Source organism: Sinocyclocheilus rhinocerous, unplaced genomic scaffold, assembly GCF_001515625.1.
Source record: "Sinocyclocheilus rhinocerous isolate Xijiao unplaced genomic scaffold, SAMN03320098_v1.1 scaffold594, whole genome shotgun sequence".
Lineage (NCBI taxonomy): Eukaryota > Metazoa > Chordata > Actinopteri > Cypriniformes > Cyprinidae > Sinocyclocheilus > Sinocyclocheilus rhinocerous.
The window spans coordinates 1,597,604-1,609,898 of record NW_015645059.1 but is presented as its reverse complement, the minus strand read 5'-3'; the positions used below and the strand labels follow the sequence as shown (position 1 = coordinate 1,609,898).

At 36.8% G+C, this 12,295-nt stretch overlaps 1 protein-coding gene across 2 annotated transcripts in view; it reads left to right on the top strand.

Moving 5' to 3' along the window:
* Window positions 1-12,295, top strand: part of rps6ka3b (ribosomal protein S6 kinase, polypeptide 3b) — a 61,629-nt gene that overhangs the window by 38,010 nt on the left and 11,324 nt on the right. For both annotated transcript variants that reach the window (XM_016508461.1, XM_016508462.1), the window contains 5 exons: window positions 8,965-9,081; window positions 10,817-10,898; window positions 11,674-11,754; window positions 11,867-11,946; window positions 12,113-12,219. In XM_016508461.1, the coding sequence (XP_016363947.1) occupies window positions 8,965-9,081; window positions 10,817-10,898; window positions 11,674-11,754; window positions 11,867-11,946; window positions 12,113-12,219 (467 nt within the window). The remainder of the gene's footprint in view (window positions 1-8,964; window positions 9,082-10,816; window positions 10,899-11,673; window positions 11,755-11,866; window positions 11,947-12,112; window positions 12,220-12,295) is intronic.

Below are 12,295 nucleotides of genomic sequence, written 5' to 3'. Positions count from 1 at the left end.
CAAGTACAGTACAGCCTAGCGCATTTCACACAGGCTGTTAGTTTCACTTTCGCCAGAAAGTCGTGTATGCTTAAGGGTGAAAATAAATGACGTTTATAGTGAATGCCCCTATAAATTGTCTTATATTTGCGATTTTAGTTTTAATCCAAATGATGCGTGCTAAGTGAGCGAACATCACACAACAGAAGTGCTGTTTTATATTCATTGCATACATATACTTCGTAGACATCTTTAATCTCTAATAACCCCATTCTGCTGTCTGCTGTCGGTATTTCTTTGTTTGAATATGGCATCTACCACATGCTGTGTGGTATCGGCATTTGGTATCGGGGCATTTTAACGAGTACGAGTACAGGAGCTCAGTATCGGGCCCGATACCGATACCAGTATCGGTATCGGTGCATCCCTACTGCTAATATTTATATGGCACCAATGAACTCCCAAAAATATATATTTTGCATTAAATGTTTTTCTTTTTTTCTTTTATTATTTCATTTTTCTCATTTTTGTATATTTAAATTTCTTCACGTTTTCTTCACATTTCTTCACTTTTCTCTTACAAAAAGAACAACTGCAGCAAGATGTAAAATATGCAGCTGTAACTCCATAAATTCATAAACACTTTTGCTGGAAAACAGTGTCACATGATGCAAAACTATTCAATTTTTGACAAAAGCCCATCTATCAGCTATATAACACACACACACTGTTTATTATTTATCACGGACATGGCTCTCTAGTTATCAACACTGATTACTTTTATAAAGCATGTAAAGTTTGATAAGTGTTTGTGGAGTTAATTGAAAGTTCACTGTGTTCTGCACACCTATGGACTGTTTGAAGGCAACCGTTCTTGCTTTGCACCACTGGACTGTACACAACAGGTGTTGTTAATCTCAGCTGTAGCCCAACATCCTGAAACAAGGCTGAGCATGTGTGTATGTGTCTCTGTGTGACTGGTCAGCTGTGAGAGTGTGTGGGGATCTCCAGGACACTGTACTGGAGGGATTGGTGGGTTCGCAGAAGGGGAATCTCCCAGTTTGTCTCTAACAATCCCTCCTTCAGGACTGGGCTTCCCCCCTCAGTGAGTCAGTGATTGTCATCCAGGCGTTCACTCCTTACAACTTCTTGCATATCCTGGCACACACACTCACTCACTTGGACTGTGTTCCTCTAGACCAGAGACAGAAGCAGGGCAGTAGCGGTATGGCAGCTTCTAAGCCCTGGACACTTGTTTTCAGTGAGGCAGTGATCCGCATGCTGCAATGTAGGCTGAAGGCTCTTCGGAGGCTGTTTCAGAGACAGCCTGAAAGATTCCCCTGCAGAACGGTGAGTACTGTACTCTGGACAGTGATCGGGTTTCCGCTTGGCTCCAAAGCTGACGTGTACCTCCGGAAGGCATGTATTAGACACTCACTTACAGGTTATTATGGAAAACATATGCCTACTTTAATAAATTTAAAAGTAACTATATAATAATAGTTTTGGGGTGTTTTCCCCCTTCATTTGTAGGCATCTTGTAAAATTTTAATCTTTCAAAAAATAATAAAAAATAAGTAATTATGATCATTAAGATTCAATATCCAATATGTATATTAGTATCTTCTTTAAAAAAAAATTTGTTTTTGATGAAATCCGGGAGCTTTCTAGCCCTGCATAGACAGCAATATAATTACCACATTCAAGGGCCAGAAAAGAAGTAAGGACGTCAATAAAATAAAATAAAAAAACATTGAATAAAGTCATTATTTTTGTTTTCTTTGCACACAAAAAGTATTCTCGTACCTTAAAGGTGACATATCACGAAAATCTGACTTTTCCAGGTTTTAAGTGCTATAATCAGGTCCCCGGTGCATCTACCAACCAAGGAAACGTGAAAAAGATTAACCCAGTAACATTGTTTTGGTAAGCCTTTTTCTGCAAGCGTCTGAGAAAACGAGCACATCTGATTTCGCTCCCTTGGTGACGTGGCAAAGGGATTATAATATTACCGCCCCTTAATCTGTACGTTTCCAACCACTGCACCGTCATTTTGATTTTGCAAGCGACAACAGTGTTCTAGTTCTTATGCCATGGCGAAAGTTTGAGCAAAACATGCTCACTGTTCTGTCTTTGGCTGCTTGCAGCTCTATTCTGGAAAAGGGGGCTGGGAGCAGCAGCTCATTTGCATTTAAAGAAACGGGCCCGAAAAACAGCTGTTTCTGCTTCCACACAAAATAGGCATTTTTAAAATGTTATAATAAATGATCTGTGGAGTATTTTGAGCTGAAACTTCACAGACACATTCTGGGGACACCAGAGACTTATATTACATATTGTAAAAAGGGACATAATATGTCTCCTTTAATAAAATTACGGTTGAACCACTTATATCACACAGACTATTTTAGTGATGTCTAGTGGTTGACCGATATTGGTTTTTTGACAGCCGATGCCGATATCTTGGAAAGCAGGGTGGCCGATATAAAGCCGATATAATTTTATTTATTTTAATTAATATTTAAGAAATTTGAAATAATTTGAAAATTGATTAAAAAATAAATGTGTTAAATAAACATACTTGTACTTTAGATGACAAAGTATTTTTCACAAATAAATAAATATTTAATAAAAATATAATTAAAAAGGAAGTAAACACTGTAACCAACAGGGCACTCAGTATTCTGGGAAGTTTGTGTGCATTAATCATATTTTTTCAAATAAAGCCAAGGTAACACTCATTTTACATACAGCACACAGTGAAAATGACATGAATATGACAGTGGGCAAATGCATAAAGTGCAGCATAATTTAAAATCACAAGTTAAAAGTTTGTCCATGGCGCGTCTCAATGAACACATGCACATCACATGCACACTTCACAAGATCTCACAACTGGATCCGACTAAGTTTGCAAGGTTTTTGAAATTAGATGTTTATAGATGTTTATTAAATGATATAAATGCGTATTTGCTGAATGCTGACGGCAAACAAGAAACTATTATAATGTTTGCCTTTCTATTACTAATAATATAAAAGCAATCATTATAAGGCTTTTTGTATACATTTTAATTCCTTTGCTTAACCGTTCTATCTGATAATTAGACAGACTTATATCCGTATTTAGACAGAACTGTTAACGACAACAGCAAACAAGAGGGAGAATGTGAGCACTGTGTGTTCAGGCGCTGCCGTTCTCAGCGCCATCAAAATAAAAGTCTGGCGCGCCGTTAAAATAAAAGTCCCACCTCAAACGCATCGGCCAAACAGGAAAATTTATCAGCCGATGCCGATATTTGAAAAATGGCAAATATCGGCCTTGGCAATATATATCGGTCGACCACTAGTGATGTCCTTACTACCTTTCTGGGCCTTGAACGTTCAGTTCCCTTGCTGTATTTGGAGGGTCAGAAAGCTCTCGGATTTCATCAAAAATATTATAATTTGCGTTCTGAAGATGAACAAAGGTCTTACGGGTTTGGAACGACATGAGGGTGAGTAATTAATGACAGAATTTTCATTTTTGGGTGAACTATCCCTTTAACTAAACCACCATCAACAGAGCGTGCTCTTGAAGGGTTGCCATGTCCACTTGTCCTGGCTCATAAAGTGTTTTTTTTTCTAGCAAGATTTGGCAACACTAATGATTTAAGACGTACCTTGTTCCCTGTGATTTCTTGCAGCGTGTACACAGAGAAGAGACACAACTCTGATACGTTGTTTAAATACGTTGTTAATAACAAGTTGTTCAGTTTGTTTCCTGATACAGCATATAATTTTTGTAAATGCGGTTGCCACTACCTGAATTTTACAGCAGTTAATTCCGCTGTAAAATGCATTGTCACTTCTGTGAATTACTGAACTGTGTGTACAGAACAGGATTAAGGACTAAAAGGTGAATTGACAAATAAATTTAGCTGCAGTGTGTATTGTGTACTGCAGATGTGATTTTCTTTAAATCAATAAGATGCATCTTTGTTTGTACATGTGGTACAGGTGCTCTTTAAGTCAGTGATTACATGGAACATGCACATCCTGTATTGTCACCATCTGTACTCTGAATCACAGTCTCGAAAATACCACCACAAGCACACTCACACACTGGACAACAGCTCTCCATCAGACAGGAATCATTCACAAACTGCACACAAACACACTCTCAAGCATCCTGGAATCAGGCCTCAAGCCTTTATTGTACACCTTTGATCTTTGTAGTACATATGGCTTTGATTTGTAGTTGGAAGTTTATAGGATGCAACTTAAATACCTCATCTTGTATTCCTATCAACTTCCATGTGGACCCTAAAGCGTTAGCAACTCATTCTCATTCTGAAGTATCAGTTTCCATTCTTGGCGACATTGAGATGAGGTGTGAATTATGCTCAGCGAGAGCTGAGGAAAGAGGCGGGGAAGTGCTGCTGGTTGAATGCTTGTATGTGTTTAACATGATGCAGGTGAACAGCGGATTCATCATGCCTCCCTCCCTTTGCGTTTCTTTTCCTCCTTCGATTGGTTAAATGATTTTCTCTTTCATATATCAGGAAAACAGAGCTTGCATTGCAGCTTTATAGACTTCTGGATGTTTCCAGAGAAGATTCCAAGTTCCTGCAGACAATTTCCTGTGCTTTTCAGCAAGAACTTAACAAGCCAAGGCATCTGAAGTGGAGTGCAGTTGGTTTTATTCTTTATCTCAACAGACCTTGTTTCTGGGAAATACTTAGCTTGGATGCTGGAGACAAACTCTCCAGACTGGACTAGACTAAGACGGCTGCACCATCACACCATAGACTTGCCCGCGGGGATTCAGGAAGTGACAGAAAGGTTTGAAACACTGTCAGGGCTGGATGGAGATCCAGCACCTCATGGCAGGATGCTGGCTGCTCTGAGGGAGCCCAGGCTGACACGATGCCAGACTGATTTGGGCTGGAGCAGGATGGAGGATTCGCTGGCCTCACTTCCACATCGCTCTCCATGGGACTCTGAGGTATTTATGGTTCCATCGGCTTTAGAGATAACACAGGAGATGGGAAGAAGAGGGAATTTGGGGATCTTCATGGAGGTGGACTTTACACAAGTCTTCACAAGAGCTTTACACAGGGGACTGTAGAAAATCTCTGGGTGTGTTCAGAATGGAATACAAACATTCTGCACAGTGTTTACCGCCTTTTTTCCAAAATAATATTTAGAACAGAATGCAGTAAGCAATGATAAATGTTAATTTTGTCCTGACTTTTGGCTGTTTAGTCAAATGAGTCACTATGTAGATGAAGATTCAATATTGATTATGATTAATTTGTCACTCTCCAGATTGAAGGTTGGGTGCATTGAATCGAGGGGGGGAACAAAACACACAGTGTGCTTGTACAGAGTGTATGCTTCAAATTTTGGCAAATGTAGTAGGTTTTTCAGTTATTTTATGACAAAAATGTGCATATTATGCAAAGTATACCGACAGCATTATTCCCTTCTGAACATAACCTAATTTTTAAATGGAAAGAGAATTTTTTATTAATAATAATTATTTTGAATTACCACTAATATTTTCCAGATAATATTATAATATTGTATAATATTATTTATTTAACTTTAGTACAGAGATAACGTAACTACAACTACATTGTCTTTATAATATCACGCATTATAATATCCTTATTTTAGGAAAGGAGTTCATCATATTGCACATATTTGGTGGTCCTTTGCATTAAAAATCGATTATATAAAAAAAATATAGAATAAATTTTAGTACAACTTAAGCTTATTTATTTATTCGTTTTTTTTAGATTTAGGTCTTTCTGGTAATATCTATATATTTTATTTCAACTATATTTCACATTTTTTTTATAGATTTTGTTTCAGTTAACAATAACAACTTCAATTCTAAGCTGTCAGACTTCACACTTTTGCCTGGTGGACAATCAAATAGATAAGAAAATAAAGACTTTGAAGGAGGGATCTGGGTGATATCTAGGCTGCGTACCACCATTTTTTAAGCCCTTCCCTTTATCCCCAACTCCCCTCCCTTTCATTGACTTGGATGTATGTCATTGATTTCATTGCACGAGTGCCCACTACTATTGGAAGCCTTGCAATTTTTTGAATTGGTGATCACTTGGAATCTGCTGTGAAGCATATTTATTATTTAAATTTTTCCTCTTAATAATTTGTTTGATGTAGCTTGCTATACTGTATGTATATGGGTATGCTTTGGCTGTTTTAAATATTTAAAAAATAATTAATATATCATAGAGTTGTTTGAGGTGGGGGTAATTTAAACACAATTTGTGGTCATGTCACAACCTTGTTGCATTGTGGTCTATGGAGCTGCCTGACATATGAAGTAGACTCACTTCCTTGGTCAGAATCAAGGGGTCAAGGGTCCGTCCACATAATCTTCCCTTGTCCACTTCACAAAGTGGAATGCACTTTAAAATGGTAGCAGGGATTCCCCTGAAGGGAAGTGCTAAGAGAAGTTTGTGAGTGTGTGTGTCTATAAGTGAAGTGCAGCCCTAGTGACCAGTGTCCAGCTGCATTAACATAGCCACTATCAACGCTGGGTAGATTACTTAGAAATTGTAGTCTGTTACTGAATCCAAATTACATGACAAAAACTGTATTTAGTAACATAATCCATTACATTACACATTTTAGGTAATGTAATCAGACTACTTTTTGATTACACGTTTATCACATTGATTTAAATAGGATAATTTTGTACCATATTTATATAAAAATACAAAGAGGAAGTAAATATATTCCAGTGCATTAAACATTCCATCAAGGTTTCCCAAACTGGGGTTCGTAAATGAACTGCAGGGGGTTTGTCAGTTTAATGAAAAGCAGATAAATAATGAAATCATAAAAATGTCAAATTAAAATGACATCAATCAAAATAAAACTGAAAAAATAATAAAATATTTTATTTGTTTACCTTCATGTCATGTGACCATTAACCAACAGAGAACTGTGAACATGGAAATGTGATATTTAATTATTAAAACACTTATTTAAAAATTTCAGGCTACTTCAAGTAAATCTATTAGGTATGGAAGCCCGTTTCCGCCATTGAATAAAAAATAAAAAAGGTAATTGTGACTTTTTATCTCCCAACTCTGACTTTTTTTCCCATAATTGCGTGATACAAACTCGCAGTTCTGACTTTTTTTCCTAAAGTCAGAATTGTGATATAAACTCGCAATTCTGAGAAATAAAGTCAGAATTGTGAGATATAAACTCGCAATTCTGAGAACATATCAGTCCCCCCCCCCTCAAAATTGGACTTTAACTTGCAATTGCGAGTTTATATCACGCAATTCTGACTTTATAAATCGCAATTGTGAAAAAAAGTCAGAATTGCGGGGGGGAAAAATCCAAATTGTGAGATATAAACTCGCAATTGCGAGAAAAAAAGTCAGAATTGTGAGATATAAACTCGCAATTGCGAGAAAAAAAGTCAGAATTGCGAGTTTTTATCTCGCAATTGTGACTTTAGATCTCGCAATTCTGACTTAATAACTCGCAATTGTGAGTTTATATCACGCAATTCTGTGAAAAAAAGTTAGAATTGTGAGTTTATATCTCGCAATTCTGATTTCAAACTCGCAATTGTGAGTTTATATCATGCAATTCTGTGAAAAAAGTTAGAATTTAGAGAGAGAAAAAATCGCAATAACCTTTTTTTATTTTTTATTCAGTGGCGGAAACGGGCTTCCATAATTAGGTGAAAGATGTTCAGATAAGAAACATTTTCAAATTGTGCATTCTTTGTGTAAACGTCCACAAAACTGGAAGACTTGAATATATTGAAGTGGTATATGCTATTTTAGAAAGGAACATTTAATAGATAAAAGAAGAGGAATTATGAAAAATCAATAAATTATGAATAATTTATTTACATTGTGTGAATAATATGTAATTATGTAATAAAAAAAAACTGTAGTCTGATTACGAGTATTTTAAAATGTAATTTAATCTAATTACAAGTACTTAAATAATCCAGATTACATGTAAACAGTTACTACCCAGCTCTGGCCACTATGTAAGACTATGTCTAAAGAACTAGTTTGAACAAATAGCAGCTAGTTAAGTTACTTTTTGGATTCAAATTAGGCCAGTCTACCCTTTTACGTAACTGACTTTAAAAAGTTATGACCAGTCTTAAAGAAAAAATGAGGTGACTAGCTAAAGCAGTTTATGCAGCCGAATTTTGTATCATTTCAGTTGAACGTTGTCTAAGCAACTTCTTAATGCATCGTGGTAGAGGTTTTGTTATTGTTTGGGTCTCAGTATATTGAGCATTGGACGACCGTCTGTGCCCATAAACTTTCATCAGTTGCATGAGAGACACTTTGCGGGTACGCCAACGTAGGATGACATCATCTCACTGTGTGGAGATGGAAAGATGATGGATTAGAGGGGGAGACAAAGAGAAATGGATGGAAAGAGAGGGAGAGAGAGAGAGTGGGAGGAAGAGAGTGAGGAAAGAAGAGCTTGAACGTTGTGTCTTTAGTCACCCTTCTCCACTCCCACCACTACTGTGATGGAGCAGGAGGATTGGGGGCGGTGTCATGGCAACCGTGTAGGAAGCTGTCCGTCACATGAGCTTTCTACCGAGTTTGGTCCTGCTCTCTCTGTGCATCAGAAGCCCAGCAGCAGGCGCACACTGCAGGGGGATTGCCGGGGCTCAACCCCTCCTCCCTCAGGCATGGAGCAGGGTGACGAGCCCCAGGTCGGGCCCGAGAACACGTGGGACACAACGGCGCACTACTGTGATGTGCGTGGCGTGGGTGAGAGTGATGCGTTTGCGACCGCATATTCAAGCCGTGTGTTCATTTAATGCTGCATGTTGAGGTTTATTATTGAGTTGAGGTGAATTAAGTAAAAGTGCTTTCTCTCTGGCTGGTCTGAATTTGTTTGTACGTCTGTCAAAGTTTTTGTGTTTCTCGCTGATGTAATTCTCTCTTTGGCTTGTTGTCATCTTCTCTCCAGGAAGAAGTGTCTGTTAAAGAGATCAGCATCACACATCATGTTAAAGAGGGCTCAGAGAAGGCCGACCCGCAGCAGTTTGAGCTCCAGAAGGTGCTTGGACAGGGCTCCTTCGGAAAGGTACGTCGCATTAATTTAGGGCTGTGAAGTATGATTTTTTTTATATGCTGTATACATGATGGTACAAATTTATAAACGGGTAAAGTTTCTGTTATACTGTTTATACCAAGGGTCTTCAACCTTATTAGTCCAAGGACTCCATATAGGTCCATGGAGAGACAGAGCAGGGACTACTGTTGTTATTGTAAACTAAAACTATAAAAAATGTAAACAGTTGATGAAAAACTTCAAGTTTAATAAACTTAGCAACTAACTGAAATAAATATTTTTAAGTTGAAATACTAAAGTATTAAAATACTAATGAATGAAAATGAAAAAAGCACATAAAATTACAAAAAATTTAAATCAGAATTGAAAATATAAAAATAAAAGCTCATTCAAAATGTTAATAATATTATAGTATTTAAATAAAAAGGGACCTCCTTGATACATGCCGTATATATATGGTGCTGTATTTGAATTAATAAATGTAATCAATATTATATTTTTGTTTAATGCATACTTTAATTTTTTCACAACAATTTTTTTCACTTTACAATAAGGTTTCATTTGTTAACATTAGTTAAAGGGTTAATTCACCCAAAAATGAAAATTAGCCCATAAATTACTCACCCTCAAGTCATCCTAGGTGTATATGACGTTCTTCTTTCAGACGAATCCAGTCGGAGTTATATTAAAAATTGACTTTGATCTTCCAAGCTGTTTAATGGCAGTCAGCAGGTGTTGCAGTGCATCAGTCCAAAAGAAGTGAAATAAAGCACATCCATCCATAATAAAAAGTGCCTCACACGGCTGCGGGTGGGTGAACATAGGCCTCCTGTAGCGAATCGATGCGTTTTTGTAAGAAAAATAACCATATTTAAAACGTAATAATCAATTTAATCCGACATCCGCCGACATCTCACCTAGGATGACTTGAGGGTGAGTAAATAATGGGATAATTTTCATTTTTGGGTGAACTATCCCTTTAACTGCATTAGTTAGCATGAACTAGCAATGAACAACACTTCTACAGCATTTATTAATCTAAGTTCATTTTAATTTCAATGTTTACTAATACATTTTTAAGATCTTGTATCTAAAAGTTGAAAAAGTTATAACATTAATGTACTCTGAATTAACATGAAAATTTTTATTAACTAATTAACTACATTAATAAAATAAAAAAGGTTAATAAAATTATTAACTAGGTTAATAAATGTTGTAAAAATGTAAAAAGAAAGAAAGAAAGAAACCTTTTTTGTGTGTTCATCAAGTTTCAAAAAAATTAATAAATTGTTTAAGTAATTAAGCTATTACATAATCAAATGATGTATATTATGTGATATTTAAAATATTTAGGTAAAGGACTGTTTTGTGTTCATATTGTTACTGTGATTTGAAATTACTCATACAGTGATATAACATTTTGGTCATGCCACCCACCTATACGAATATATTTTTAGTGTTTGGTGTGTGTGTGTGTGTGTGTGTGTGTGTGTTTGCATTGTGCTTTGAGAGGCAATCAGCACAGATGAAAGCATGAGCCATGCACAGATGGAAAAAACAGTCATTCATATTTTAACGACAATCTCAGTAAAATTACACGTGGAGCTAGTCATGGTCACCATAGTTACAGTGTCATGGCACAGAACTAATTATGTTTTCAAGAAGAACTGATGAGTAAAATAGATCCTGTTTTAAAGCGTTTTTAATGTCGTTTTGATGAAGCCTTGATTTTGTTTGTGGGTTGCAGGTGTTTTTGGTGAAGAAGACAACAGGCCCAGATGCAGGACAGCTGTATGCAATGAAAGTGCTGAAAAAAGCCACCCTAAAAGGTATTAAGTAAGCCAATATTGGGTTTTCAGTGGCCAGTGCTGAGATCTAGAACAATGGCCAACATTACAGTATGTGCATGTACATACATATTTATTTATTTATTTACATTTTTCATAAATTTGTAACACTTTAACTTCTGTAACTATTATTGAACACTGCCAATGTTTATTGAATAGTCAAATATTGACGTGGGTCATGTATAATCTAGGAATTGTAGGAAGTATGATTTGGCAAATTTGACTTCTTGAAACAAATTCAATAAAACAGGAAGAAGGTTTGATGTTTAGCCTTAGTCCTATAGCTGAAAATTCTAATTAATTGTTTTTGTCCTCAGGAAAGTCATGCAGGTTTGCAAGCCAAGATATTAAAGGCAGTTCAAAAGTCTTATTAACACGTGGGACTCCAGATTGCGTTTACTTTTTCCACAGTAACCTGTTTAAGTTATGTTTATTCTAGTGTTTTAGTTGGTTAATTCCCAGCTGTAGCTGTTTAAGAATGTAAATTGATGTTCGTGGAAGGGTGGAACTATGAAAAACAGCCCTTCCAGATGATAAACACATCTACATCCACAGGAGTAAAATGAGTCTCCTCCCCCTACAGCTCTCAGCTTCTCTTGTCTCTCTTGCACTGCATTTTTCTCCCTACTTTATTTAATTAGTCATCCGGTGCCATCTGCGTAATTCTGCTGTGCCAGATTTCTGGGCGGGGGGGAACGTTGTTAGTGAACTCAATGGAAGTAAACAGAAGTGTTGTTATTTATGCGTGTGTTTTCAGTACGGGATCGGGTCAGGACTAAGATGGAGCGGGACATCCTGGTGGAGGTTAATCATCCCTTTATTGTTAAGCTACACTATGGTAAGTGCTGGTCATCAGCCAATCAGAATAAAGAACTGCTCTCGTTCTAATGTTCTGTTAACCAATGAAGCCATTCTTTCTTTCTCACACTCTTCTTGTGTACTCCTTGCAGCATTCCAGACTGAAGGAAAGCTTTATCTGATTCTGGACTTTTTAAGAGGAGGTGATCTCTTTACGCGACTGTCAAAAGAGGTAAATAGTGAATGGTTACCTCAAGCATTACATTTACATTTAAACATTAGCAGATGCTTTTATCCAGAGCATAGTCTCATGTAGCCACCAGCTTGAAGTCTCTTTGCAGCTTCGAGAGGACAAGACTGTCTGATTGACATGTAAAGCATGTGCTGTCTTTCCTCAGGTGATGTTCACAGAGGAGGATGTGAAGTTTTATCTGGCTGAACTGGCTTTAGCTCTGGACCATCTGCATGGACTAGGCATCATCTACAGAGATCTGAAACCAGAGAAGTACTGAATGTTCTCAAATAAATCTAATTTAGACTAGAATTTAAAAGGATAGTTCACCCAAGTCAATGAAAATTGT